Source organism: Lissotriton helveticus, chromosome 11, assembly GCF_964261635.1.
Source record: "Lissotriton helveticus chromosome 11, aLisHel1.1, whole genome shotgun sequence".
NCBI classification, from domain to species: Eukaryota; Metazoa; Chordata; class Amphibia; order Caudata; family Salamandridae; genus Lissotriton; species Lissotriton helveticus.
In genome coordinates, this window is record NC_136072.1 from 976,875,086 (window position 1) to 976,902,807 (window position 27,722).

At 42.7% G+C, this 27,722-nt stretch overlaps 1 protein-coding gene across 1 annotated transcript in view; it reads right to left on the reverse strand.

The window, feature by feature from the left end:
- Window positions 1-27,722, reverse strand: part of MYO18B (myosin XVIIIB) — a 1,710,199-nt gene that overhangs the window by 1,075,334 nt on the left and 607,143 nt on the right. The window contains exons 16-17 of the mRNA XM_078665559.1: window positions 26,408-26,600; window positions 21,814-21,894 (exon numbers count right to left, since the gene is read on the reverse strand). Of these exons, the coding sequence (XP_078521685.1) occupies window positions 21,814-21,894; window positions 26,408-26,600 (274 nt within the window). The remainder of the gene's footprint in view (window positions 1-21,813; window positions 21,895-26,407; window positions 26,601-27,722) is intronic.

The window sequence follows — 27,722 nt, forward strand, 5'->3', positions numbered from 1 at the left end:
CCAATACTAGGGACAGTGTTTTTGAATTAGGGCAGCATTTTGAGCTGTTGACTGGAATCACATCAGCTGGAAAAGGGAATGTACATATGTAGCGTGTAAATATTTTATTTATTTATTTTATTTATTTATTTTATTTTAGCTGTTTTATAACGCGCTCTGTTACTACCAGAGTATCCTGGCGCGAAAGGAAAAAACAAGCAGGTGGCCAAAAGGGAACAGAAGAAATTAAAAGGTCTAATAAGCAGATCTAAAAAGATGCGTTTTCAGTGCCTTCTTAAAAGGTACGAAATTCTGGATTGATCTCAAGAACAAAGGCAGAGTGGTCCAGGCCGAAGCCGCAAGGACGGCAATTGACTGGCCTCCAAGGCGCACTCGCCGAAAGCGGGGTACACTCAGTAAATTACCATCAGCTGAGCGTAAAGATCGAGTGGGGGTGTAGCGGCTGAATCTTTTCTTCAGATAGGCAGGCCCAAGATCATTGACTGCTTTAAATGCTAGTGTTAGGATTTTAAAAGTGATCCTTTGAATCACCGGCAGCCAATGTAGTTCCTTCAAATGGCTTCGTACGCTCTCTCTACTGGGCACATTTCACAAAAGTCTTGCCGTCGCATTTTGGATGATCTGTAATCTGGCGACTAGGAAGGCTGGCGTTCCACTAAGCAGAGAGTTGGCATAGTCGAGCCGTGATAGTAGTAAAGCCCTCGCGACCGACTCTCTTGCTGAAGATGGAAGATATGGAAAGAACTTTCTCATAGCCTTGAGAGATCCGAAGCACACCCCAGTAAGTTTTTTTATGTGTGCCTCAAATCTCAGATCCTCCCCAAACCATACTCCCAAGTTCTTTGCAGGGATGGTAACTGAGCTTGGTTGGGGAAAATCCGGAGGCCACAAGAGTTCTCTGAAATTAGGCGGAAATTGGGCATACAACAGAATTTCTGTTTTGTCTTTGTTGCATTTTAGCAGTGCCACTGCTAACCAATTAAAAAAGGAGGAAAGACAAGAACAAATGACCTCAGTGTTGAGTGCTGTATCAGGCCATGTAAATAAAAGTTGCGTATCATCTGCATACGCTATAATTTTGGCCCCCATTTGTTCAGCCAGCTCTATAAGCGGGGTAAGGTACACATTAAAAAGCAAGAGGCTCAATATAGACCCCTGGGGTACCCCGGTGGTAAGAGGCTTGGCCGAGGAAGAAAAAGGTGGAATCCAAACCTGCTGGGACCTATCGGACAAAAAAGATTTCACCCATTCTAGTGCTGAGCCCAGCACACCAATCTCAGCCAATCGAGTCAGGTGGAGTGAGTGCGGGACAGTGTCAAATGCGTCAGAGAGGTGCAATAAAATTGGAGCCGCTCTGCCGCCACTGTCCAAACACTCCCTAATTGCCTCTGAGAACTCCACCAAAGCTGACTCCGTGCTGTGTGCTGCACGAAAGCCAGACTCTGCAGGATGAAGAGCCTCCGAGGATTCCACAAAGGCATTCAGCTGACAAAAGGCAAGTTTCTCTCCAATTTTCGCCATGGCTGGAAGCAGGGAAATAGGTCTATAGTTGCCCGGCACAGTAGGATCAGCACCCGTCTTCTTCAATAGGGGAAGAAGCTTTGCCTGTTTCCATTCCACGGGAACCTTAGATGTTTTAAAGGATAGGCCCATTATTTGCGAAACCTCTGATGCCACTGATTCTGCCACTGCAGCCAACACCGGGGCCGGGCATGTATCACCAGGGGCACCGGATCTCAAAGACTTAATCGCAAACAAGGTATCTTCCACTGAGGGGGGGTAAATCTCTCCATAGTATGGGTAGGCGGTACTATAGGTCTAACATTTTCAACAGTCCTATTCCCACCACTAACCGCTCTAAGACTCTGCTGTATTATCGCAATTTTTGGCTATTATCATAGTGTGATCCTAGCTAAAAAGCAGAGAAGCGAAGCTTTATCATGCAAGCATTGAGCACACAGTGAGGGAAAGGCCTGCTTAACAATTTGAGGATTCTCGTTAAAGAAATTTCCCTATGTTTTTGATTTTCGGCACAGGAAGTCACTAAATGACCTTGATTTTGATGACCTCATAATAACTGTAACAACACAAAAAAGATGATGAACAGAAGGCCGAACATTGTTAAACATTCACCCACAGTCACAGAACTGGGTTAAATCCAGTGGCGGCCGGCACTAACAAAGTGGCATGTGTGGTTTGGTTGGCTGAGACTGCCAACTAAACACATGTGCGTACTTAGGGAGTGCACACGCATGTCTCCTCCCCCCTCCTATGCCCCGTCCCTCCATGCGCAAGCTGGCTCAGAACATTGTTTTATTTTTCGGTTGCCGGCTCTGCACCAGGCAGTGGGGCATACAGTATAACTCAAAGAGAAAATGTATGGCTAAATCACAGACAGCTGCACAAAAAAAATGTTAATAAGCCTTGGCAAAGCAAAAGCAAAGTGCTTTTTTCCAATGCTACCCTGTATCATCCAAGAAAAAAGGCACAATGATGGGACTGCAGTTGCAGATTGTGTCATTCTATTCATTTTTTTGTGATAAAGTGCAACAATAATACAGGACCAGTGCTTTAAATAGGGCCGGTACTCACCGGTACTGAGAACCGGCACTTCCGAATTTTCTGTCCGTCAGTACCGGCACTTTACTTAGGGGGAGGTGCCCTCATTGAGAGCACAGCAGGCGTTCAGTGTCTTCTCCAGATCAGAGCAGACCCCCCTCTGCCTCCGAGGAGCTTGCAAGTCACAGAGCCCCTCAAAGGCCCTTTGCAGAGTCGCTGCTGGAGATTCCAGCAGCGCTCACTTGAATGGCCCCAGACAGCAGAGGTCTGAGAGGGCTTGCCCTGCTTCATGCTGTGATCAGCAGGACAGGGTCTAGACCGGCGGTACTCAAAGTACGGCCCGCCAGACCTCTCCTTGCGGCCCCCCAGGGAAAACAAGAACAGTCACGGACTTGACCATTACTGCTTTTGTGATTCCTCGGGGGGCCGCATTTACCTAGAAATGGGCATGCGCAGACAATTAGTGTCTTGCATGCTGACCTGCGCCCCCGCCCTCACCTACTTGCATGCTGACCTGCGGCCCCCGCACTCACCTGCCACTTTGACGTCATAGGATTGCGTCCCTATGTCGCGGCAGGTGAGGGTTTAAAAAGAAGGCACTACAAGTTGCTCACCACGGCGCGAATGAAAGCAGTGTGTGCCCAACTGAAGAAGATGAGACTCAGTGCCCTGTTGAAATAAATGGTGCCTCTCCGAAACAAGTAAGTGTATGCAATTGGCATCACTGTTATTGCTGGTCATCTGTTTTTTTTGTTCTATTTTTAGACCTAATTAATAATGCAAAATGTAAACATATCCTTCGGGGTTTGACATAAATGTGAAGTTTTTCTTCAGGATCTTCGAGGGGGCTAAAATGTTATATACATGTTTATTCCGTGGTTTTGCATATTTATGTATGTGCATGCGACAGTAGGTGGCGCTGTTCTTTTTAAAGTACATTGGAGAATTGTGTGTTTTTAAACTTACACGACCAGCATCAATAAACAGAGCGTAGCTGTGGTGCCACTCATGTTACATTTTAGCGATCATGGGACACATTTCTAAACACAATGCACAGGGTTGGTATCCAATCTTTGGGGAGTACGCGAAGATTGAAGGGGTGCATGTTACTCAAAGAGGTTTGGAAGAAGTGGAGCGTGAGGGAAGCCGTCACTGCTGTGTGTGGAAGTGGCCAAGCAGGTCACTGGTTTAGAATCTACTTTTAGTGCACACTTGGGGCAAAGACGGAGCCATCCCTCTGTAAGGCAGGGCCCTTTATCACGATCTAGTGACGAGAGAACTCCTCCGTGAAGCTTTTGTTTTTGTGCGTGTTTTCAGTTCTATGCTTGACAGTAACATGGTGATGCACCCTGTGTACATACATGACATCGACACTGCCTGTAATGGAGCGTGGTTTCAGCTGCTAAGTTCCTCAGACTGCAAAAGCCCACGAAAAAAAACGTTTAAAAAAATCTCCTCTGGAAATGAGTCTTTCACCAGTCCAGAGTGCCAATAGCACCAAATCTAAGATATTTAGGGCCTACCAGAGGCTGCAGCTGTGGCCACTGGCTATCCTCTTGCAACTCCTAACATTGCCTTTGAGATCCCTGACCCCACAAGTGGCAAATCAGTGCCAAGAACACAGCAGTGGTAAGCATTTATGGGTATAAGGAGCTATTTGTTATCACACTAATAGTGAATAATATCTTATTATTCACTGATAGCGTAATGCAAATTGGAACCAGGAGCTGGAATGGGACATTTACTGGCCTCAGGGATAAGTTAAAAAAAAGCTTTAAAGTGTGTGTTGTGTCTGTATGTGTGAATGCGTGTTTGAATGGATGTGTGTGTGTGAGTGAGAGGGAGACTTAGTGACAGGTAGTGAGCAAGAATTAATGAAACTGACTGTCAGTAAGTGAGTATGAGTATGTCTGAGCATGTGAGGATAAACCAGTTTTTTTTACTCTAGCTCCGCCCCCACTGATCCCGCCCCCACTAACCCCACCCCTAACAGTGCGGCCCTCGGCCACAAAGCACACTGTAAATTTGGCCCCCGACAGAAAGTTTGTGAGTACCCATGGTCTAGACAGACCCTGCACTGTTGATCAGGTGCACAACGGCTATTAGGCTTAAAGTGTTGAGGCCCCCCACCACCTTCCTCCATCAGGCATGTGAAATGGGCTGGGGCTGCCAGTTAGTAATCCTGTCCCATTTAGGCAAATGCACTGGCAGTACTAAAGCGAGCGGCACCCCACACAATCCTCTACCTTCCCAAAGCTGTTTTTTTAATCTTTTTGTTCAGCACAGAGGCTGCTTTCCTTTGTGTGCTCCTCCGTCGAAGCAGGAAATGAAGATATAAAATGGATAAATGATGTTTATTCAAGTAGTAACATCCTAAGGGCCCACATGCAGGTGGATTCAGTAACGTGTGAAGAACAGCTCTCAGAAGATCAAATCTGCCGAACATTCTATAAAGTTATTTATATAAGATAAAGGATCGTTCCAACAGATGACATAATAAACACTAGTCTACCAATGAAATAAAGATATGTAAAAATATTAGACGATGAGTGTATAAAAAACAAGCATAGAAGGAAGGGAGAGGGATGAATGTATACAAGTGAGGTGACAGGTGAAGTTAGGATTGCCACTTTCTTCACATAATAATACCAGCTATTTGTTGAGTACTGAAATCATGAATGGGCTTTGAAATGGTGTTTTAACACAAATTTGTGGAGTAAAAAAACCTGTGCATTTCTTGTTAACTTTAATAATCGTTTATACATACATATGTATATATATATATATATATATATATATATATATATATATATATATATATATATATATATATATATATATATTACCTACTGGCGGTCGCCAGTAGGTATATATAGTTAGGATTTTTTCTCTATGGGTTTTTTGAAAATTCTATGTCTAATAACTTTGGCGTTTGTGGACGGAATTGGCTGAAATTTTCAGGAAAATGGCACATTTTGTTTCTGAGCAGCCCCTGAAAATTTTGGGGGTGTTCGTCAAGGGGGGGCCGAGAAAAAAGGGGGGTCCCAAAACGCGTTTTTCCCATGTTAATTTCCATAGGGCGGTTGGCCTCACTTTTAGCCCGAACGGCTGAATGGATTTGCACGAAACTTGGCAAAATTGTAGGGACTGGTAGCCCGATGTGCCTTTTGTAGGTCTCAATATATGTGCTTCAGTGGATTTTGAGAAATTAATGTTCAAAAAAAGATATATATCTGTAACAGCGGACTGGGCAGCGCTCCGCTACGCGTACTTTTCGCGCAACGGAGCTTTGTGAAGCGAAGCTGATTGGTTCTCCGGCGTCTGTCAACATTCCAAACAGTCCGTAGCGGCCGCCATCTTGTCTCTCGGTAGGATCGAGAGACAAGAGGAGGCCAAAGCGAAGGGGCAAATGACCATAAGGGGGCATAGTACATTGTCGCTCACCCCCTAGGTTTGATGTGGAGGTTTTAAAAGGGCCCCGCGGGGCAAAAAAAAATAAAAATAATAATAATCGAACAGCTGAATGGATTTGCACGAAACTTGGCAAAATTGTAGGGACTGGTAGCCCGATGTGCCTTTGCTAGATCTCAATATATGTGCTCCAGTGGATTTTGAGAAATTAACGTTCAAAAAAAGGTATATATCTGTAACAGCGCACCGCTTCGCGTACTTTTCGCGTTACGGAGCTTTGCGAAGCGAAGCTGATTGGCTCTCCGGTGTCTGTAAACATTCCAAACAGTCCGTAGCGGCCGCCATCTTGTCTCTCGGTAGGATCGAACAGCTGAATGGATTTGCACGAAACTTGGCAAAATTGTAGGGACTGGTAGCCCGATGTGCCTTTGCTAGGTCTCAATATATGTGCTTCAGTGCATTTTGAGAAATTAACGTTCAGAAACAAGATATATATCTGTAACAGCGCTCCGCTTCGCGGAGATAAAATTATATGTGTATTACCTAGCTGTTGCTAACACCAGTTAGCGACGGCTAGTAGAAGATAGCGACCATCTTGGGCCCCACTTTGCATGTGAGTGATATTTATCACTAATGACATGCAAAGTGGGCATGCCAAGATGTTAGCGACTGGAAACAGTCGCTAACATCGCTATCTCCTATTATCAACTTTTGGAAATATTCGAGATAAGGGCGAATATCTCCAAAAGCTACCACCTGCCCTGAGCAGTTCTTAGCCATGTTATCCAATGGGAGGTGGATAACATGGCTAAGAGCATTAGCTCGGTAATGCATGAATATCGCTGAGTTTTCAGCGATATTAATGCATTGCGGTCGTTTTTTATCGTATTTCCGATAAACCTTGATAATAGCAAGGTTTATCTGCGATAATTTCTGACGGTAAAAAAATCGTTGCTAAGCATCGTTAGGGATAAATATCGCTTAACTTTGGTAATATGCCCCAACGTCTGTTAACGTTCGATTCGAAGGAAATCAGGAAGTGTTGAAAAACATTGTCTGCGCCATCTTGTCTTTTTTCAAATGCCACACTTTTGTCGTGCACGGCAGCCATTTTAGATGCCTTGACCAGACCCACTCTGTGCACGCTGTCGATCCTTAGCATGGCTCCCCACCCTCGCAAGCATCTCCCCCAGGCAGTGGTCACCCCCGCTCTCTGTCTTATGCATGGGTAATAAACCTCCCCCATCTGCGCTGCTGTTCCCTGAGAATCACACCCTGTGCCCGCCCGACACCTCCCTTTCGCCCTATTCACTACCGCACCCTCTGACACTCCTTTTCCTCTGTGTCCGATTGTCCAGGCTGGTCCTAGGTTATCAGCTAGCCCTGCAGATGTAGTTTATGGCCACAGCTGTAAAGAATCACCCCTCTTCAAAGGAGTTATAGTAGATCAAGGCCCACACTCGATGAGATCCGTCACAGCAGAAGCGTTGCTATTATCTGAAAACCATCCTGTATTGTGATTGGGGAGGGGACCGAGCCTGAAGCGGAAGATTCCAGGGATGACTGTTTGTACATCAAAGTTTTTACAATTATGTGTCACATTAAAAATATATAGCACTCCGACAAAGTAGTAAGATTATAAAACTTTAATAATTTATAAATATATACAAGAAAACAAAAATAGTAATAACATATAAACATTTTTAGGGAAAAACAACGAAGTAGCGGTCGGCTGTGCGAATAGTCCCAACGCAGCACAACGTCCAGATTTCCGGCGTGGGGCGTCGCGGGGGGTGGGTCATCAGTAGCAAACTGTTGTGCGAATAGTTCCAAGGCAGCAGAACGCGCCGAAATCTAGATGACACGAAAGTGATGTCTAGTAAGTTGCCACCCAGCAAATAACGGCATGGGGCGTCGCGGGGGGTGGGTCATCAGTAGCAAACTGTTGCGCGAATAGTTCCAAGGCAGCAGAACGATGGCACCAAGGTGATGTCCAGTAAGTTGCCGCACTGGTTTTGGTATCCTACAATGCTGCTCCGAATAACGGCGTGGAGCGCCCCGGGGGAGGCGGCGTGAACGGGCCTCTCCAGGTGGAGTCTCATCTGTTGTAGTGGGGCGCCCCTTTACCGTTTCAGTTGCCATTCCGTCCGTTTTTGGTCCACTGTGTCAAAAGTCGCAATTCAGCTGAGTTGCGCCCACTCTTGCGGTGCAGCGATAGGCGGCTGTCACAGGACTCTCAAAATGGCGGCAGGCTGTTTCCTTTTTGGGCCTGGTCCACTGAAATGGCCCTGGGACACCTTGGAAATCGGACGCTTGTCTGCTAGGTCTTGGACCCCATTCTCGAAAGCGTCCCCTCCGCCTTGAGAATTCATCAAAAGTTTTGGGGGCTCCGACTCCTGCAGGCTTCTGGTGGGGAGCGGCTGCCATGATTGCTCGCGGAATGTCCACGACTGAGCTACGAGATGGTGGTGCTTTCATGCTGACGCCAGCTTCAGTCTGAAACATCCAGAAACAAGGTGGGGCTTTCATCGTTTGGGAAAAAAAAAAAGTTTTCATCCTATGAAAAGTGTTGTTTTTAGGTCACATGATCATGCCTTCCATCATTAGGAAACCAAAAGTAAAATGAACCAATGAAAAGTTTTATAAACAAGTCACATGACCTGTTATGCGGCATAGGGTGTAAAATGCGGAGAAAATACGTTGGCACGTGAGGCGGCGTCAGTAGCGGACCGATGTGCGAATAGGCCGAAGGCAACACAACGCGCCAAGATCCGGATGGCACCGAGGTGGTGTCCAGCAAGTTGCAGCACTGGTGTGGCCATCCTACAATGCTGAAAGTCGGCGTGGGGCGCCCCGTTGGCCTGTGAGTTTGCGTCAGTAGCGGACCGATGTGCGAATAGGCCGAAGGCAGCACAACGCGCCAAGATCCGGATGGCACCGAGGTGGTGTTTAGTAAGTTGCCGCACTGGTGTGGCTATCCAACAATGCTGAAAGTCGGCGTGGGGCGCCCCGTTGGCCTGTGAGTTTGCGTCAGTAGCGGACCGATGTGCGAATAGGCCGAAGGCAGCACAACGCGCCAAGATCCGGATGGCACCGAGGTGGTGTCTAGTAAGTTGCCGCACTGGTGTGGCCATCCAACAATGCTGAAAGTCGGCGTGGGGCGCCCCGTTGGCCTGTGAGTTTGCGTCAGTAGCGGACCGATGTGCGAATAGGCCGAAGGCAGCACAACGCGCCAAGATCCGGATGGCACCGAGGTGGTGTCTAGTAAGTTGCCGCACTGGTGTGGCCATCCTACAATGCTGAAAGTCGGCGTGGGGCGCCCTGTTGGCCTGTGAGTTTGCGTCAGTAGCGGACCGATGTGCGAATAGGCCGAAGGCAGCACAACGCGCCAAGATCCGGATGGCACCGAGGTGGTGTCTAGTAAGTTGCCGCACTGGTGTGGCCATCCTACAATGCTGAAAGTCGGCGTGGGGCGCCCCGTTGGCCTGTGAGATGGCGTCAGTAGCGGACCGATGTGCGAATGGGGCCAAAGGCAGCGCAACAATATTTTCTGATTTGAAGACACCACAAGGCGCTGAGATGCCAAGATCCGGATGGCACCGAGGTGGTGTCTAGCAAGTTGTGGCACTGGTGTGGCCATCGTACAATGGTAAAAGTCGGCGTGGGGCGCCCTGTTGGCCTGTGAGATGGTGTCAGTAGCGGACTGATGTGTGAATGGGGCCAAAGGCAGCGCAACAATATTTTCTACTATATTTTCGGAGTAGAAGACACCACAAGGCGCTGAGATGCCAAGATCCGGATGGCACCGAGGTGATGTGTAAGTTGCGGACCGATGTGCGAATGGGGCCAAAGGCAGCTCAACAATATTTTCTGAAGAGAATACACCACAAGGCGCTGAGATGCCAAGATCCGGATGGCACCGAGGTGATGTCTAAGTTGCGGACCGATGTGCGAATGGGGCCAAAGGTAGCGTAACAAGATTTTCTGTATGGAAGATACCACTAGGCGTTGAGATGCCAAGATTCGGATGGCACCGAGGTGATGTCTAGCAAGTTGTGCCACTGGTGTGGCCATCGTACAATGGTAAAAGTTGGCGTGGGGCGCCCTATTGGCCTGTGAGAGGGTGTCAGTAGCGGACTGATGTGCGAATGGGGCCAAAGGCAGCGCAACAATATTTTCTGACTGACACCACAAGGCGCTGAGATGCCAAGATCCGGATGGCATCGAGGTGATGTCTAAGTTGCGGACTGATGTGCGAATGGGGCCAAAGGCAGCGTAACAATATTTTCTGTATGGAAGATACCACTAGGCGTTGAGATGCCAAGATTCGGATGGCACCGAGGTGATGTCTAGCAAGTTGGTGTGGTCATCCTACAATGCTGAAACTCGGCGTGGGTCACCCCATTAGCCTGTGAGATGGCGTCAGTAGCGGACCGATGTGCGAATAGGCCGAAGGCAGCACAACGCGCCAAGATCCGGATGTCACCGTGGTGGTTTCATAGTTGAGAGGCACTTCATCTGCAGTGGGGCGCCGAGATCCGGATGGCACCGAGGTGATGTCTAGCAAGTTGCTGTACTTGTGTGGTCATCCTACAATGCTGAAACTCGGCGTGGGTCGCCCCATTAGCCTGTGAGATGGCTGTTCTTTGGATTTGGGCCTGGTCCACTAAAATGGCCCTGGGACACCTTAGAACTCGGACGCTCGATTTTTTTTTCCTTTCCTGTACATGCAAAAAAAGGTAAATGCCCGGTATGTTACACGCTTCATCTGCCACGATGAACTCTCCAGAGGAACCGAAAAAAAATATAGTTGTGGTAACTATACCATGCATCGTCATATGGAGAGGTGGCACCAATTAATTATAGTGCTGCATAAAAGAGAGATTTGGAGGAGAACCCCTGACCTGCTAGTACATTCATTAAAGAAGTGGCACTGAGAGCTTCAGAGGCAAGGGAAACGGTCCCAAATATTTAGAAGAACTTTGGAAAGATTAAAATGACATGTTTAGATTGTGGTAAATTAATTTCATGTGGGCAGATGAGTGTTACTCTAATAAATACAGCATATGAACATCATCATAGTCGATGGTTGGTAGAGACATTTTGACTATATCCTGGACCTGCCCGTCCTCGCCCAAAATGGCGCCGGAATAAATGGGACTCGTAACTCCTTGTTGTGTACTGGTTGCAGAACCTTGAAATCACGAGATACGTATGCAGTTTTGAAGCACATGGCGGGCGGGGACGAGAATTGATAGAATATTTCGACATCCATATTGATATTAAGTTCTGATGTGTTATTGATTACTGTACTGTTGAAAATTCGAATTAACGTCACCCATGGTACTTGCCCGCAAATGTATATCTAGATAATTTTATTGTAACTGGCCCTGTCGTATTTTAATTATAAAATGTACGTCCACCGATTCCGTAACTGTTAGACACCTTAGTTTTTGCAACCTAATGGCCCGCCCGTTACGTTCCTCTACAGTGTAAATGTCTATTCATCATATACGATTACAGTTTGCTCCGTGGCAGGCCCACGTGGTTATAGGCTCGTATTTGTATAATGAAATTTTCACAATAAAGGTTTTTAAAAGAAAACATGGTAGTAGTGTATGCATTGGTAAAGTTTTTAATAATAGTCACTGTTTTAGAATCATTAAAAGGCAAGTGAAATAAAGCAGACCAATTACATGAAGGGTAAAAGGTATAATACGAAGGAACGCAGTAAAGATAAATGGTCAAGGGCTGTTGTGTTTTCTATTCCTGCAACATAAAGTGATCGATAAGAATCTCATATTCAGGCGTATCGGCGACTAAGACAGCAGGTCGACCCTCTTTTGCTCAACGACTCCGTCATGGGACGAAGAAACGCTCTTTTTCTCGAAAAAAGAATATATTTTACTTGCAGGACAGTTGTAAAATTTCCGGGAAAGTACATTAGCCTGGAACATTATAACATATATTTAAGAGAAAATAATGTTCGGAAGTAATTAAAAGCGTAATTTTTAGGTGATATGACCAAGGCTTTCATCATTAGAATAAGAAAAGTAAAATGAACCAATGAAAAGTTTTATTAACAAGTCACATGACTTGTTATGCTTACGTTACGCGCTGCGCGCCCCGGATGACTTCCGGATGCGCTAACGCGGCGCGTCATATGACGCATTACGCGACAACGCAGGTCCAGAATATAGTCAAAATGTCTCCACCAACCAGCGGTCGAAACACAACCCCTTTCAGCAGGCTAAATAGTTCTGTTAAATGACAACAGAAGGGACAGGCAACAAGAACCATCAGTCAAAGAGGGGAGGGCTAGTTCTTCTCTACCGGGTTACATTGGGGCGCTACCGGAACTGATCGAATTGGTAGTCTACAGTGTTTCTGGATGTTTCAGACCGAAGCTGGGGTTAGCATGAGAGCAGCACCATTTCGTAGCTCCGTTGTGGCCATTCCGCAACCAATCATGGCAGCCGCTCTTTATCGTTATTTTGGGCGGGGTGGGTGGCGGAGCCGAGCTGTTTTGCAGCCATCATTGTGTGGAGTTCAGTTCATCTCACTAGTTTTGTATTTGTCATGAGGGGTTGTTCCTAATGTTTCTATTTTAGCGAGGTCAAAAAGAGATCCCATTAGTGGCCTACTGATTTTGCTCGATTCCTTTTCTTTTTTTTTACACGATTTTTCGTTATCTGCAAAGACTAAACAGAGTATTGCGACTCTGTGTTTGTTTGTAAATAGAGAATGAACCAAAGAGAACTAATTCTAAAACAGTAAATACTTGGATAACAATCAATCAAATGGACAGAGAAGCAGGCACGACGGATTACAACGGGGGCAAAGGCCTGCGTTAACTACCTTTCACTATCTGCAAAGAGAGAGTACTCCTAATAGAAATGAGGGGGGGGGGGCACCATTCAAAGCAGATCAGTGTGCATAAACACGAAAATGTTTTCACTTACCACGTACTTGACATTCGACAGCTTATGATATTTGCTATTAAAAAACCATTGAAATTCACTGAAAAAACCATAGGTTATAGACCATATATAGTTAGGAATTAGCATTTACAAAACCTTGAAAATTCACTGAAAAAACCATAGGTTATAGACCATATATAGTTAGGAATTAGCATTTAAAAAACCTTATTTTACTCACACAAAACCATTGAAATTCCATATATAGTTAGTTGCACTAACTATATATTGCGCACCCGCAATCCACTGCTGATCATGTCACATATTACATCATTCATGACATGGTCAGTGACATCACTGATGACATCACTGATGACATCTCAAATGACATCACTGATGACATCACTGATGACATCTCATTTGACATCAATGACCACATCACTGATGATATCATTCATGTGACAATACAATGCATCTCCTCACATTTTAATATAACCTCTGTTTCACCCAGTGTTAAATACAGAGTATAATTTTTGAAACCATTGACACACCAATACTAGTTACTACATACGTACTCACTGATTCCTACGTCTACACACACATTCACTCATTCACCCATACAATCATTCATACATACAATCACTCATCTTTACAACACTATCATATGCACTCATATACCTATACAGACACTCACACTCTGCCACTCATCCATGGAGTTACTCACACACCTAGTCAGTCCTGTAAAGAATCAATCACACTTCCATTTTCTTGTCTATACAGTTAAACATAGAGCACCTTACATTTTCAAACATATAGTAACACATACTTACTTTCTTATACAATCATTGATACAAGTACACATTGATCTGCACAGAGTCACACACCTCCCAGCCAGCCACACACACACTCAGTCTCCCATACAAATACTTGGACAATCAATCAATAACCCATATAGTTAATCATATAGCTACTGATCAACACATGCAGTAGTTTACAGAACAACAGACATAATGATGCACAAATTAAGACAGTTTAGTCACTAACCCATGCACTCAGTGAGACACATTTAATCACTCACTCATACATTCAGTCATGCACCTACTAAATCCTTCGTCCAGACAGTTATACATCTACTCATTCTTCAATATCTAAAACATATTTAAACTTTACAGAAACACACAGTCACTGGATGATGTCATCAGTGATGTCATCAGTGATGTCATTTGAGATGTCATCAGTGATGTCATCAGTGATGTCACTGACCATGTCATGAATGATGTAATATGTGACATGATCAGCAGTGGATTGCGGGTGCGCAATATATAGTTAGTGCAACTAACTATATATGGAATTTCAATGGTTTTGTGTGAGTAAAATAAGGTTTTTTAAATGCTAATTCCTAACTATATATGGTCTATAACCTATGGTTTTTTCAGTGAATTTTCAAGGTTTTGTAAATGCTAATTCCTAACTATATATGGTCTATAACCTATGGTTTTTTCAGTGAATATATATATATATATATGTCTATGTGCTTGCCGACCTGTGTGTGCCTATTTTTGTGAGAGAAAGAGGGAGAGAATCAGGACACTCTCAGGAGATATTTTAAAAGGAATGAGTGGAATACTTTTGTGTTCATTTCAGCTTGTTTTGCTCTCTGTGTGCATGCTTAAGAATATATAGTATTTTCCAAACAACAACAAATAATATATGGCATTAACCCCTTCCGTGCTCCCGTCGCTCTCCCTCCCCAGAAAAACCGCAGCGGTTAAGGCGTTAAGAAGCAGTAAATATTACAAAACAAGGAAATGTTATCATATAATCCTGTTTGGCTTTCTTTTTGTGTAATGAGTTAATCTGTTTTGTTTACATAAACGCATTTCTCATGCTTTTTGATATGTGTTGTAACTGGTACAGAGGTCATTATGTATCATCAGATCTTGCCCTTAGCCCCACCCCTAGCCCCGCCCATTTGCCACACCTCTAACTCATTTTAATAGGTACCTGCACTTATTTTTTCCCATTTAAATCACTGTACAGGACTGTGGGGAAATAGATGGAGGAGCAGGTGGGTAAAAGGAGGAGCGGAAATACAACACACAAGGGAGAGATCAACACAGAAGTAGACGGAGAAGTGTATGATGGAGAGAACACTAAGTGAGGGGGAGTCAGGGAAAAGCACGAGTGAGCAGCACACTAGGGTGAGAGCAACACAGGGGTGCTGGTAGTTGGAGAGAGAGAAGCACACGAGGGAAAGATCTGGAAAGAACATGTACTTTCATATAGTGCTTGATTAAAGAGGAAAAATTGTTCCCTAAAAGTGAGCAGTGGAAGGATACAAGTCAGTGAATCAATAGGTTGGTAAAGAGATAGGAACAAATGCAAGAAGAAGGCAACCCACTGATTGAGAAGCAAGTAAATGAGAGTGAAAATAAAGCCATCTAATGCAAAGTAATAGGTTTACTGTAAGCCCTTTGAAAGTTCTCATATGGTCTTTCTCAACCAGATCGGCCTGGTAGGCAAGACCGAAAAAAGCAATAGAGGTCGGGCTAACCAGTTGCAATTTGTACAGGTCATATTGCATATTAACTTTGTTATTGGCTTCATTCACTCCTTAACATTGCTAATATGTTTTTGTGTATGATCACTTGTAAGGAACTATCACACTTGCAGAACACAGAGGTTACAGTTCTGTTCAAACATAATTTTTCATATTTTCACAAAAATAGCATATGGCAGAACACTGTTTATCTCCTGTTTTTGCACTACTTTTTGACAGCTCTGAAGCCAGGATTCAGAAAGTAGTGCTGGAGTTATAAGGTCCAAGCTAAGGGACACAGCTGCTACTCCAGGTCAGCTCTATAGCACTAAAGTCATGAAAAATGCTTGCAAAATGGCCAGATGTTTAATGCTGGCCTAACCAAAATAGAACACACTTTAAACTTCCACATTTTTAGGTGGCTTAACACTTGAACCTTTTTGCCAAGTGCAAGTTTTTATGCACCCGCAGTGTGTCAAATTAAATGATGTAAACCTATATTTTTTTGAGATATAGTGGTTTATTTTAATAAGACAGTACATATCAGACACAGTAGGAAAGTTTTGCTTATTTCTGTTTCTGAGCTGTGCTATCTAAAATAACGCACTCATTTAGAGAAGCATTAGGTTAAATTAATTCACTTTACACACTGCTAGTGCATGCAAACAGGCACTTGGCTCTGTGCTGCACCAGTAAAGCTAATCCTGATACGGCCTCAAGTAGTCATACTGAAATGCATCATATAGTTATGTTAGAGGAATGCCCTTTTCAGAACTGTGGGGCTCATGACTGAAACTGAGCAATGGGAGAATCAGAACTTCTTAACTGTAACCTCCCTTGAATAGATACATTCGAGGTGCGTATAATTTTCTAATCTGGAAGAAAAGTTAACCACAACTACAGCTTAATCTATCACAAAAGGGCAATTCCATTTAAAGCTAAGTATTTATATGCCTAACCTTTTTTTGCCATTAGGGAAATTGGACAAGGCAATGAGCCTAAATAACCGTCCTTTTAGAATTACAAAAATCAATGAAAGTGTGTGCGCGAAGTAATGTGTAAGTATGTGATTGAATGCCCCTCACCCACCTTCTCATGTAATGCAGCTGAAAATTCCCTGTGGATATTGGTAAAAGAGGCAAGAATGACCCTATCTCAATTGCTGAACACAGAGCCCAAGAAATCTAACTAAGTGAGTGTGCCAAGGGACATTTTTTCTCTCAGACCTTGACAGAGCTCTAAACAGACCCCGAGGACACTGCATCCTTGAAGACCATCCTCTCCACTTTAATTGTTTCTGTAACTGGTTCTCACTGCCAGCTACTCATCATAATGGCATCCAGTCATCCAGTGTATGATAAAATACACAGAATGAAACTTCAGCATAAATTAATTTCGAGCAGTATCTGGTCAATAAAACTTAAAATACATATCCAAAATCCCACTGATTAGCATGGTTTCTTCTGGACACTATCTTTATACCAGATAATTACCATGATTGTATGATAATGTACAGAACTGTCATGCAATTACTGTAGACATAACATATGCCAGTGTTTTTCAAATGTCAGCAATGAAAGCAGCTATTAAATGTTAAAACACTGCTGCACTGTACTAAGGGAATTTGCTTTCACTTTAATGCATTTTTTCGACCTCGATACAGATGGCTTTAGCTATCTCTCACAAACAGCATTGTAGCCAGCACTTAAACATATGGAATGGGCTTTGGGTCTGTCTCTTGGTATGCTCAGATGAACTTTGTTGGACTTGGCCGTCTCTGCAGGGACACCCCAAACATTTACATGCACCAGTCTGTTTTCTCAACCTGTTTTGTTGGCTTTTAAGACTATGTCCACTCTTCTGCCCCTAACCAGTGCTAATGTGCGTGTGCTCTCTGCTTTAAACATGGTAACATTTGCTTACACCCAATTGACATATTTAATTTACTTAGAAGCCCATGTACATATACCCATGGCCCATAGAATAAATGCTATAAGGGGGCATGAAGAACTTACAGTGCCACCCACTTAAATAGCGTTGTTAAGCATGCCTCAGATCTGCCATTTCAACCTGTGTGCAGTTTCAAACTAGGCATTTGACTTGGCAAAATATACCTTTTCATAACACAATAGGAGCCAAGAGGGGAAAAGGGACACAAGTTACCCTCCACTCACAGTATTCTCAACAATGAAACCTGTCCCATCTGTCATAGGCTCTCTCAAAAACATCACCTGCCTCCTAATTGGTGAAGGTATTTCTAGTACAAAACATGTTTGCGTTACTTAACAGGGTGTGCCTATGTCATTACTAAAAATCATCATTGTGTCTGTGTCTGCACATGTTCCAACCACCCTTCCAATTCCAAAGGTGTACTGAAAAAGTGTGTGCTAGGTGGGAAGGGACCTCACGGAAACAACCACCACGGAACTGCTGACAGGTACTCATCAGTGTGTTCCACTTATCATCATCGGCTCCTTCCCACCACAAAAGAAATTATTGTGAATTAACGTGTAAGTAAAGTGTAAGAACTCAACTGTGAAACTAACTACTCACACCTACAGTAACCCAACCCCCTGGGTTTGAGCACCTACAATCACTGTTCTAACCCTCTAAAACTGAGCTAGACCCCACTAGCTCTATGATACACTTTATTCACTGCTGGGTATCTGCTCCCATCCACAGCTCTCTCTATATGAATCTCGCTGTCTCCTCCCACACAAACTGGAGTCTTTGCATCGACCTTTGAGAATTGATATTTTCAGCGGGACAAACCTAGTCGCTGTGTCCAGCCTGTGCCCCATTACGATCGGCCTGAACTTGTGACTTTCCCCATTATAGTATGACCAGATACCTGAGAGTGGAGCTTTGTGCTTTTAGGTGCTATACCTACCTAAATATTTGAAATTTCATATTTCTGGTTCTACTGATTGGATTTTTGTTAATTTGGGGTCCAATAATGTATTACATTTTACGCAATTTCTCTAAATTGTTGTGAGAGTTTTGTTGGTTGGGTTTTTCACGTTATTACTTTTTGTGTGCTACATAAATAATATATTCATTGTCTCTAAGTTAAGCTTGACTGCTATTGTGCCAAGCTACCAGATGGGATGATATATTGGGATAAGGTTTGTTGCTCACCCCCCAACCAACAAGACAATTTCTCACAATTCCTTCTCTATTTCACTTCCTGAGTCTGATTCAGTTACTTTCTTCCTTATTGTGTGTTTGTATGCACCTGAAGCCTTTGGGTTTCCCCTTGCTTTCTGTTTGATTGGAAGTATCCTTCCACTGTTGACCACAGTGATCTAGTTTTGGTTTTTTGCATGTACCTCTGTCATTTAAGCTATAGTACTGGATGGGAGTGCTTTGTCTCCTCTCTCTCTGTCTTTTTCTCTATCTCTCATTTTTGCAACCCTTCTTTATCTCTTCCCAAATATGCCTCCTCAGTGATCCTTGGTATCTGCCACACACATACTTTCTCACTCTCTTGCCGTAATTGTTATGAACATTGCTGCCACTCAGTGTCCCTCTCGCTCCCTCTCTCACTCTGCCAGTCTCTCTCTCACTCCACTTCCTCCAACACCTTGCTGATATTGGCTTTGCCAATAAAAAAGTATTTCACAAGCATTGGCAAATGCAATAGCAGCTGGCACACATCTGGGAATGTTGATTTTTATACTGATAATATTTCTGCCACTTTGCACCATACTTAGATTCAACTTGGTAGCCATCTTAGAAGTGTAGAAAATAACAGACAAAGATGGCTGCCCTTCGCTATTGGCTTGCCAATTAACATGTTTTGCCAAGCAAATAGTTATGGGTATCATGTGGTGTCTAGGTGCAAATGGGAAACATTTTTGGAATGGAATAACAATATTATTTATATTCTTATTGTCATACCAACTCATGAGGACACCACGTTGTGCCTCCACACAAGTTGATGGCCCTCTTGGAAGTATACAAATTAATGACCCAAGATGGAAGGTCAATGTTATGACCTTGCTAATGCCTTTAACAGAATTCACAAATATTGGCAGAGGCAATAGGGACAAGCATTGGAAAACTGAGAACCATAGGCTTTGCTAAAACTTGTGAATAGTGCCATGCAGATATGGTGCATGCACTTGAAAGTCACCTGAATATGTGTTTTCACAACAATCCCAACAAATATGATAAATTATGACCAACAGGAAATCCAGGGTTTAGGAACTGTTTTATGGAACACTATTTTCTATAAATGCCATTATCCTGTTTTCCCTAATTGACCGAAAAGGAGTATATAAGGGAGATAGTGTATGCTTATGTTATATGGAGTTTTGACAGGAAATGGCACTTCTAGTACCAGGAGTTATGAATTGAGCAGACTATATATCGGTATCTGACCTGACGTTACAGTACTACGGCATTCGAATGAAAGAGAGCCCAAAAGGGTGCTTCTGGACTGGACGTCAGAACATCTAGAGTCTAGCCTAGAAAACAGCATATTGGAACATTCCAGTCAGGCACATTTGGGATTTCTAAAAATGCCTGTGAGTGCGCTAGAAAGAAAGCAATGTTGTATGGACATACAGACTTGGATTGCGAAGGTTTCCATCTCAATGAGGACACAAGATTATTTTACTTTATTTATGTATCTATGTGTAAGATTCAATGAATTGCCTGTTTGTATAAGCAAATAACCAGCCTCATCCGGATACAATCAGTTGATTAGACCACCACTAAACTAAATTGTACCAAGAATGTTGGATTTCAAAAGTTTGTCAAAGAAAAGTGCAGAACTGTCCGATGTGATTTGGGGTAGTCACAGGATATATTACAGTGGAAGCTCTGCGCCCCATGATTTGGGTCCATATAATAGCATAAAGTTGTGCCTAAAAGAGTTTGTGACAATATATATATATATATGAATTCAAAGAAGTAGTTCATCTTTGATACTTTAACTCTCACTTCTACAATAAGGGAAATTCTTATTTGGATGTTAACAGCAGTTACCGGCTTAATCAGGAATTTAAACTGAGCAGGGACACAACACTCTCAATTTTTTTGTATCTCCTTGCACAATTTATCAGATACAATTGTGATATTTGAATGGGGAAGGTGGCACAGAATTGAGAAAAACAGAGAGAATGGATGTTGAAAGACTGTTTCCCATGGTTATTCCATATTCCTGAGTAGAAAACTGTAATTATGAGGTAATGCCTTCCCCACAAATTACAGTACTTCAACCTTTCATGATTCCGGGTACTGTGTTACTGAATCGGGAGTCCTACAATTTCTGTGTCAAGAATGAATGATTTGAACTGCCCTTTGGTTATGCTGGTCATGAAGTTGACTAGACACTGCATTAAAAAAAATATTATGTTAAGCAAAGGATTTGCTGTCCAGTTCCTCCTCTAGAAAAACAGAGAGTGGAAAAGTGAGACTTAATTCTCTGGGAGAGAAGGACTGTTCAAACACTATCTGTGATTTAGGGCAAATCACTTAATCTCCCCATGCCTAAAAAGGTGTAATATATGTTTCTCATGTCAAGTTTGCGGTATATAATTTTTTATTTTTTTAAATCAATAAAAATAACCAATTGGGCTTCATAACGAGTTACCTGGAGCAGTAGCCCCATGGCATACAACTGAGTAGCCCAGTGCTCCTGCACTTGGTATCCGGATAAAACCAAAGCAGTTTAGGTGGGCTGCTTCCAGCTCGTCGGAGCAGGTGGAAAAGGCCCAGGAAATGGGAAAAATCAGCAACACTTGAAAGTCTGAGTTTATTCTATACAACTTAAATCTTGATATATTACCTTCTTTATACATGTATGCCCTCTATGTACTTAGGTATCTATATATTTATTACTTTACTTCTACTGTAAAAAAAAAATATCTTTGAGCCTCTCCAATGCACTACCCTATACGTTACCCTATACCTCCCTCAATATATCATCTACCTCCACTCTGCTTCATCACAAACCTTACTCCAAAATAACCCTTTTCAGTGTTTGCCATCTCAAATTCGTGGCGTTACAGATAAAAAATTGTTTCTATAAAACAAATGTACAAATTCCCATTTTTTTTCATGAAAAAAAATCAAACAAAAAAAAATGAGTTTATTTAAATGGACCACGACTGGGCTGTGTTTAACTGGCTCTGTGAGGAATGGTACCCTTCTTTACGAAACACGGAATTATTCACTATAAGCCATCAAACATTCACTTTGAAACATCTTGTGATGAGAAATGAATGGAATCTCGGCGTGAGATATAATTGGAATAATGTAATTTTCAAGATGAATAAATTATACGTTGAATAATGTAATCATGCACGTGTTTAATGTCTTGCATCAGAGGACTCCTAGCAACAAGATGTAAATGTGTGGCAGAGCGCCCTTGCTTCCTACCTGTGATGACATTTGGTCAACGACAGACACTGTTTCATCCGGGGAGAGCTCTGGAAGATCAAAAGCCACTTCAACATTTTCCTGCAGAATGAGAAAGGATTTGTTTTAGTTCGCGCAATAATAAGTGAACTAAAAAAAACAAATGGACAGTGAGAAATGAAATTGTCCATCAAATGTGCTTTGTGCTCATCTAGGGAGAAAGAACACTTCGAAATCAAATATCTGGAGGGGGAGATTATACTTGACGAGGCAGAGCTGACTGCCATGAGCTTTACCGTCAAGATTACGAGGTTTAGGATGTCATAAGAATAAACGCCCAAGGTGTAACAACATACATTTTAAAAATGACGGTAATATATGTATCAAGGTATGCATAGACAGGATGTTGAGGCCATGCCCTTCGAGACACAATAGGTTGCAAAATATGCTATTGCATTCCATCCATAATGTAGCCACTTCCTCTTTCTCCGATTTAATTCAAATAGTTGAGTTTATATTGAGTTAAGTCTGAGTGAAACTTTCCATTTCCTGGGTGAAATTTGAAAAATTGCATTAGTTGAAGTTCACTAAATTTTATAAAATTTCACCTTATACTAGTTTATGTATTGTTTGGCCATGGGCGATTAGTTTGCGTGGAAATGTTTCTCATGCTAGAGACATTTTCTCAAATTAGCGTTTGCTAGTATCTTCTGTGAATTTCTTATGACGGGTATTTTCGTGTGAAATTGTCAATCGAGATACCAGCAAATCACAATTTGCGAAATTTTGTTTATCTTTATATAAAAGTCGCACCTTAGGCGCTACACAATTTTTAATCTCTGACCATGTATGATTCTATTTTTGCTTTATTGTTCTATACTTGTCTTCTCTCCATCCTCTGTAAAGCGCTCCGATACCCTCGGGTCTGGCCAGCACTATGGAAAACTTCTAAATGAATAAATAATTATCCTGATATTTCACACATAAAAAATGATAATATCACAAGCCTTATATTAAGTTCTAACATTCGCACAGTGCAACTTAAAGGCTTAGCTGTCTCTCGGGTGTGGCCTTAAGCCTTCTTTGATAAAACGGCTTTCAATGCCAATTCCTAGACTGTAAAATGGTGGTGTCAACTAGCAACCTGACCACACCCTAGAGACCCTCATCGACATTAATGTTGTTTATGTCATATAGGGGCATATTAGCAAGGGCCATATCGCCGCTTGAGGGGCACTTTTTGCCACTAAAGCAGAGATATTTTTATCGCCCTATTAGCAAGCTGTCGCTAACAGCAGTTAGCGACAGCTTTTAGGCGATAGCGACCGGTTTGGGGCCCGCTTTGCATGTCAGCGATATTTATCGCTTGTGACATGCAAAGTGGACCTACCCAAACTGTTAGTGACTGAAAGCAGTCGCTAACACAGCCATTGCCTATTAGCAAGGCAGGCAAAGCGCAAAAAAAAATCACGCTTAGCACAATTATCGCTATAATCTAACGCCTGCTAATAACATGACTTACCTGTTTATCCAATGGGAGGTGGATTGTCAGGTTATGTCCCCATTGGATTTAATGCGTGAATATAGCTGGATTTCTGATGGCTAGACTGCTGACTTTGGAGCAGGGAAACCAAGGTTCGAGCCTCAGGTCGACTCCACATCCTGTGATTCTGGGCAAATCAGTTAAACTCCCTGTGCCTACCAACAAAATGAATGTGTCCTTGTGTAATGCAACTGTTGCTAATGTAAAGCAATCCAATACCTTTGGGTTGAGTTTGCGCTATAAAAATCTGCACAAAACAAAACCTGTGAGCTTATCGAGAAACCCCAGACAATTATAGGTCTGCACTGCCTAGTGGAGGCAGTTGGTAGAGCCATAACATCACCTGCCTTTCTCCACCTCACTCTGGTCTCCAAACACCTGAGTGATGCCTACTATCTACTGCGGCTATTATGATCATCATGTGAGTTGACAGGTCAGCTTCCACCTATTTATACATTTAAAGCATGGGTTTACAATTGACTTAAACGCATGAAAATACAGGGTTTTGAATTAAGAGTTGAAGATAGCAGCGTCTAATGGAAGCCATAGACAAAATAGTCGTTTGCGACTAGATAAACATATTACAGCTTATAAATAGTCACAACAGTGTTTGCGGACATCAGATCTAAGCTAAAATATTATTTCTACCCCCTCATATTTTTCTGACAACAAAGGATCAGATGTACAAAGCTTCTTTGAGGTTGCATTCAACTTGATTCACAGAATCGTCTCAATTGCGAATACCCAAAAACTATCTTCAGTGTACAAAAAGCAAACTGTGATTCAGTAGCTTGCTACCATATCACAATTTGTGTTTGCAACCCAATGCTGATTTGGTATTTGGAAGGGGTGACTGTAGGGCATCCCTTACAAATAGCGAATCACAGTTGTATGTATTAATGTTTTGTGAATCGATTGCAGTTGCAAAATAGTAATACTTTACTACCAATTCAAAACTGGTAGTAACCCATTAAAAAAATGACAAGGGATTTACATGGGACCCCTTTCCCTTCGCAAATTTTAAACAAGATATATTTTGAAGAGCTGGCATTGATCTTAAAAACCACTAAAAAATGAAACTAGAACATTACATTTTCTTTTTTTTAAAGGTATCCCAATGTAGCTAATAGCACTGAGACTCACTTGAGGCAGTCACAGATTCCATCGGCTCCTGCTATGCTTGTGCTGCTTGATCTTTCATCAACTTTCAACACCATTTCTCATGCAGTTCTGATCAACAGACTGCTTGAGAATTGTGCCAGAGGTACCATACTGCAATGGTTGGCTGATTTTTTAGAAGACCCGATCCAAATTATCACTCTGGGTTCTTTCAAATCTGGGTGGGTTCCTCTCACCAACAGAGTACCTCAAGGCTCATCGTTGAGTCCAACATTGTTTAATATCTATGTTGCTCCTTTGGTGAAGATTGTCAAAACATATGCTTTGAAGTAGTCCCTTATGCCGATAATACTCAGCAGATCATTTCTATAGGACAAGACACTGATGGTAGTAGGCACCATTGGCCGACGGGAGCACTCCCTCCCCAGTGCTGCCGTCGGCCAACGGCCGACGCAGCCCCGCCCACCCTCTAGAAAAACCGCTGCGGTTAAGGCGTTCAGACTGTATGAGGGATAGTGCTGCATGGATAGCCAGTAACTGTCTCCAGTTGAATAACGAGAAGACAGAGGTTCTGCAGTTTGATAAAGCGCAACATCTCTGGTCTCCTGGCAGGTGGCCCCAATGCCCGCCACTCGGCAAAGAATCTAGGCAAAAATATTTACCATGGAACAAACATGAAAAGTCATGTAGCCACAACAAAAGGATTATGTTTTACTACCATGAGTCTCCAGGGGAAAGTTTTCCCCTGGCTTCCTGCCTTAGCCAGATAAACTCTGGTCCAGGCACTAATAATTAGTTGTCTAGACTACAGCAATGCCTTGCTAGACTAAACTCCAAGTTGTGCAAAATACACCTGCCCGATTAGTTTGTAACCTCCCAGTAGCCTCTCTCGCTGCTCCCATCCTCAGGTCCCTCCACTGGCTACTGGTCAGAAGCACATTTTCTTTGAGATATGCTGCCTCATCCATAAAGCTCCATTAGGCAGTGCCCCTCAGTACCTGAAGGACAAATTAAGTTACCACTGTCCTGCTCGCACTTTGAGATCCTGAGACAAGGCACTTTTGACCATTCCTCTTACTCGTGCCTCAAGATCAGAGCTTTTTCTTATACTACTCCGAAGGCATGGAACCAACTCCCTGGCTACCTTCGTAGATGTGTGTAATTCACTCAATTCAAGTGATTGCTAAAAACCTGGCTATTTTAATGAGCAGATGCAACACATGAGGAAGCCAAGTGCCAAGAGACACCTCCGGGTGTGATTTGCTCCGCTTTATATAATGGATGTAACATCATAACATGTAGCATTACCCTTTAAGGAAAATGGCCTGCATTTATAAAATGTAAAAAGGATTGTTTTATTTTGAAGCAATCAGAGACATGGGTATCTGCTGACCCCAGCAGGCCACCATCCCTGTGATGGCTGCAAATCCTAGTGAGTTGCAAATTGTGGCCTACCTCATTAATATTCACAAGGTAAGTTGATTTGAGACCCACCAGGAACTATTTTAAAATTAAAACTGTCACAGACTAGGAACGGCGATTTCCTAATTGCAATTCAGTAAGAATCACAATTTTGAATTTGCAATTTATCGTGTTGATACATCTGATCCTAAGTGTACACTACTTATTAAAATACAGAGCAGAAGATTGCTGCATTCTTAACATTTCTCCCCGTCAATAAATCCTGATTTGCTTGCATTTTTTAGTCCATGGATTATCTTTGAAATGGATCGTTAATACTCTTTTAATCGAAATTGTTGAGGTTTATTGTAACTGTGACACAATACCAAAAACGTGTGTTTTTAATTTTGGGCATTACTAGTTTGTTACAGACCCATACTAACCCAAACATCTATCTTAATTCACTACGTTCTATCATTCCCCTCTGTAATACGATATTTGGGTTTGCCATATACAGTTTAGTAGATATTCTGCAGTAAACTTATTTTTTACCTCTTGGTATCTCTCCATTTCGGTAACAAACGCTCTTTTGTAAAACAGAGATTGCAGTCGTTCATGCCCATAGTTATGGCAAAGTTCTTCAAACGTGGCCGCCCGTTCCTTTTTCTGGTGACGTGGATTTTGGAAACCCGGAACATCCATGACCATAATGGATGCCAGAGAGAGATGACTGGAGGAAAAGCATCTGCAAAGAAACACATTATGTTAATATAACATGCACTTGTTCATGAGATTACTCTTAACTCTTTACCATGGCAGAGCTGTGAATTTTTTTTCTCATATATACAACAGACAATATTACAGACCAAACATGTGTATCTCCTACAGTTAGAGCCATGAAAATACTGCCTGTGGCATACACGACTTTTGTTATATTTTGCTTTATTTTAGCTTGGTTCCTAATAGTACCACAGTGTCTTAAATAACATAGCAGTATAGCACACTACTGAGGATTATAATTAGCCGCCCTTGTTCTTAGCTACTGTCTGCTGTGATTTCCGGTGGTGGTTTTGTTCAGTGCTTTTTAACATTTACAATTAAAAAAAATCAGGGGTTATCAGTGTTTATTTTTTTTTGTTTTTTACTTGAGCAAGCATGGTGTTTTCCAGTGTATTTAAAGAAATATGCTTGTATTTCTTTTCTCAATCATTGCAGCCCTCAATTATTCCTACATTATTTCCTGCTCTTAACTCCCTAATGTGAACCTTTTCATTGAATTTTCTCTTTCAAATAACATTTTGATATTTCTCTGAAGTCCCTGGTTGTCTAATTTCCTAGTACTCAAATCCCTCTTACAAGCAGTCTAGCACTACCCTATGTCAAGGAGGTACATAAACAGAAATATGTTTATAACACAACAAGATGGAGAAATGTGGCTCAATGGTTAGAGCGGCAGACACTGATGCAGAGGTCTAGCCCGGGACCAGGGTTCAATTCTCCGCCTCTGTGGGTCTTGGGCTCAAAATTCCACGGACCTGATAATTCTCGCCTCGGTGCCTATTCCAATCATGGAGTCCCACTCTGCAACTATGGGCAATAGCTTGCTTAATCTCCACAACGGCCCCCACAACGCTAAGGAAGCCGGGCCTCCACCTTGGGGGTGCCCAGGAGTGGACACCTCACACGGGAAGCCAGGATGGGTTCCACAGTGGTATTCGTACAAGCGCCTTGAGACCCTTGCGGGTGAGTAGTGCGCTATACAAGTATCAATTTACATTTACATTTAAGATGTTATTGTAGCAGATAAAATGTTAATGGTGAAAATGTAACACACCTTTCTGCTGCTTTGTTCTTTAGACAAATGGTT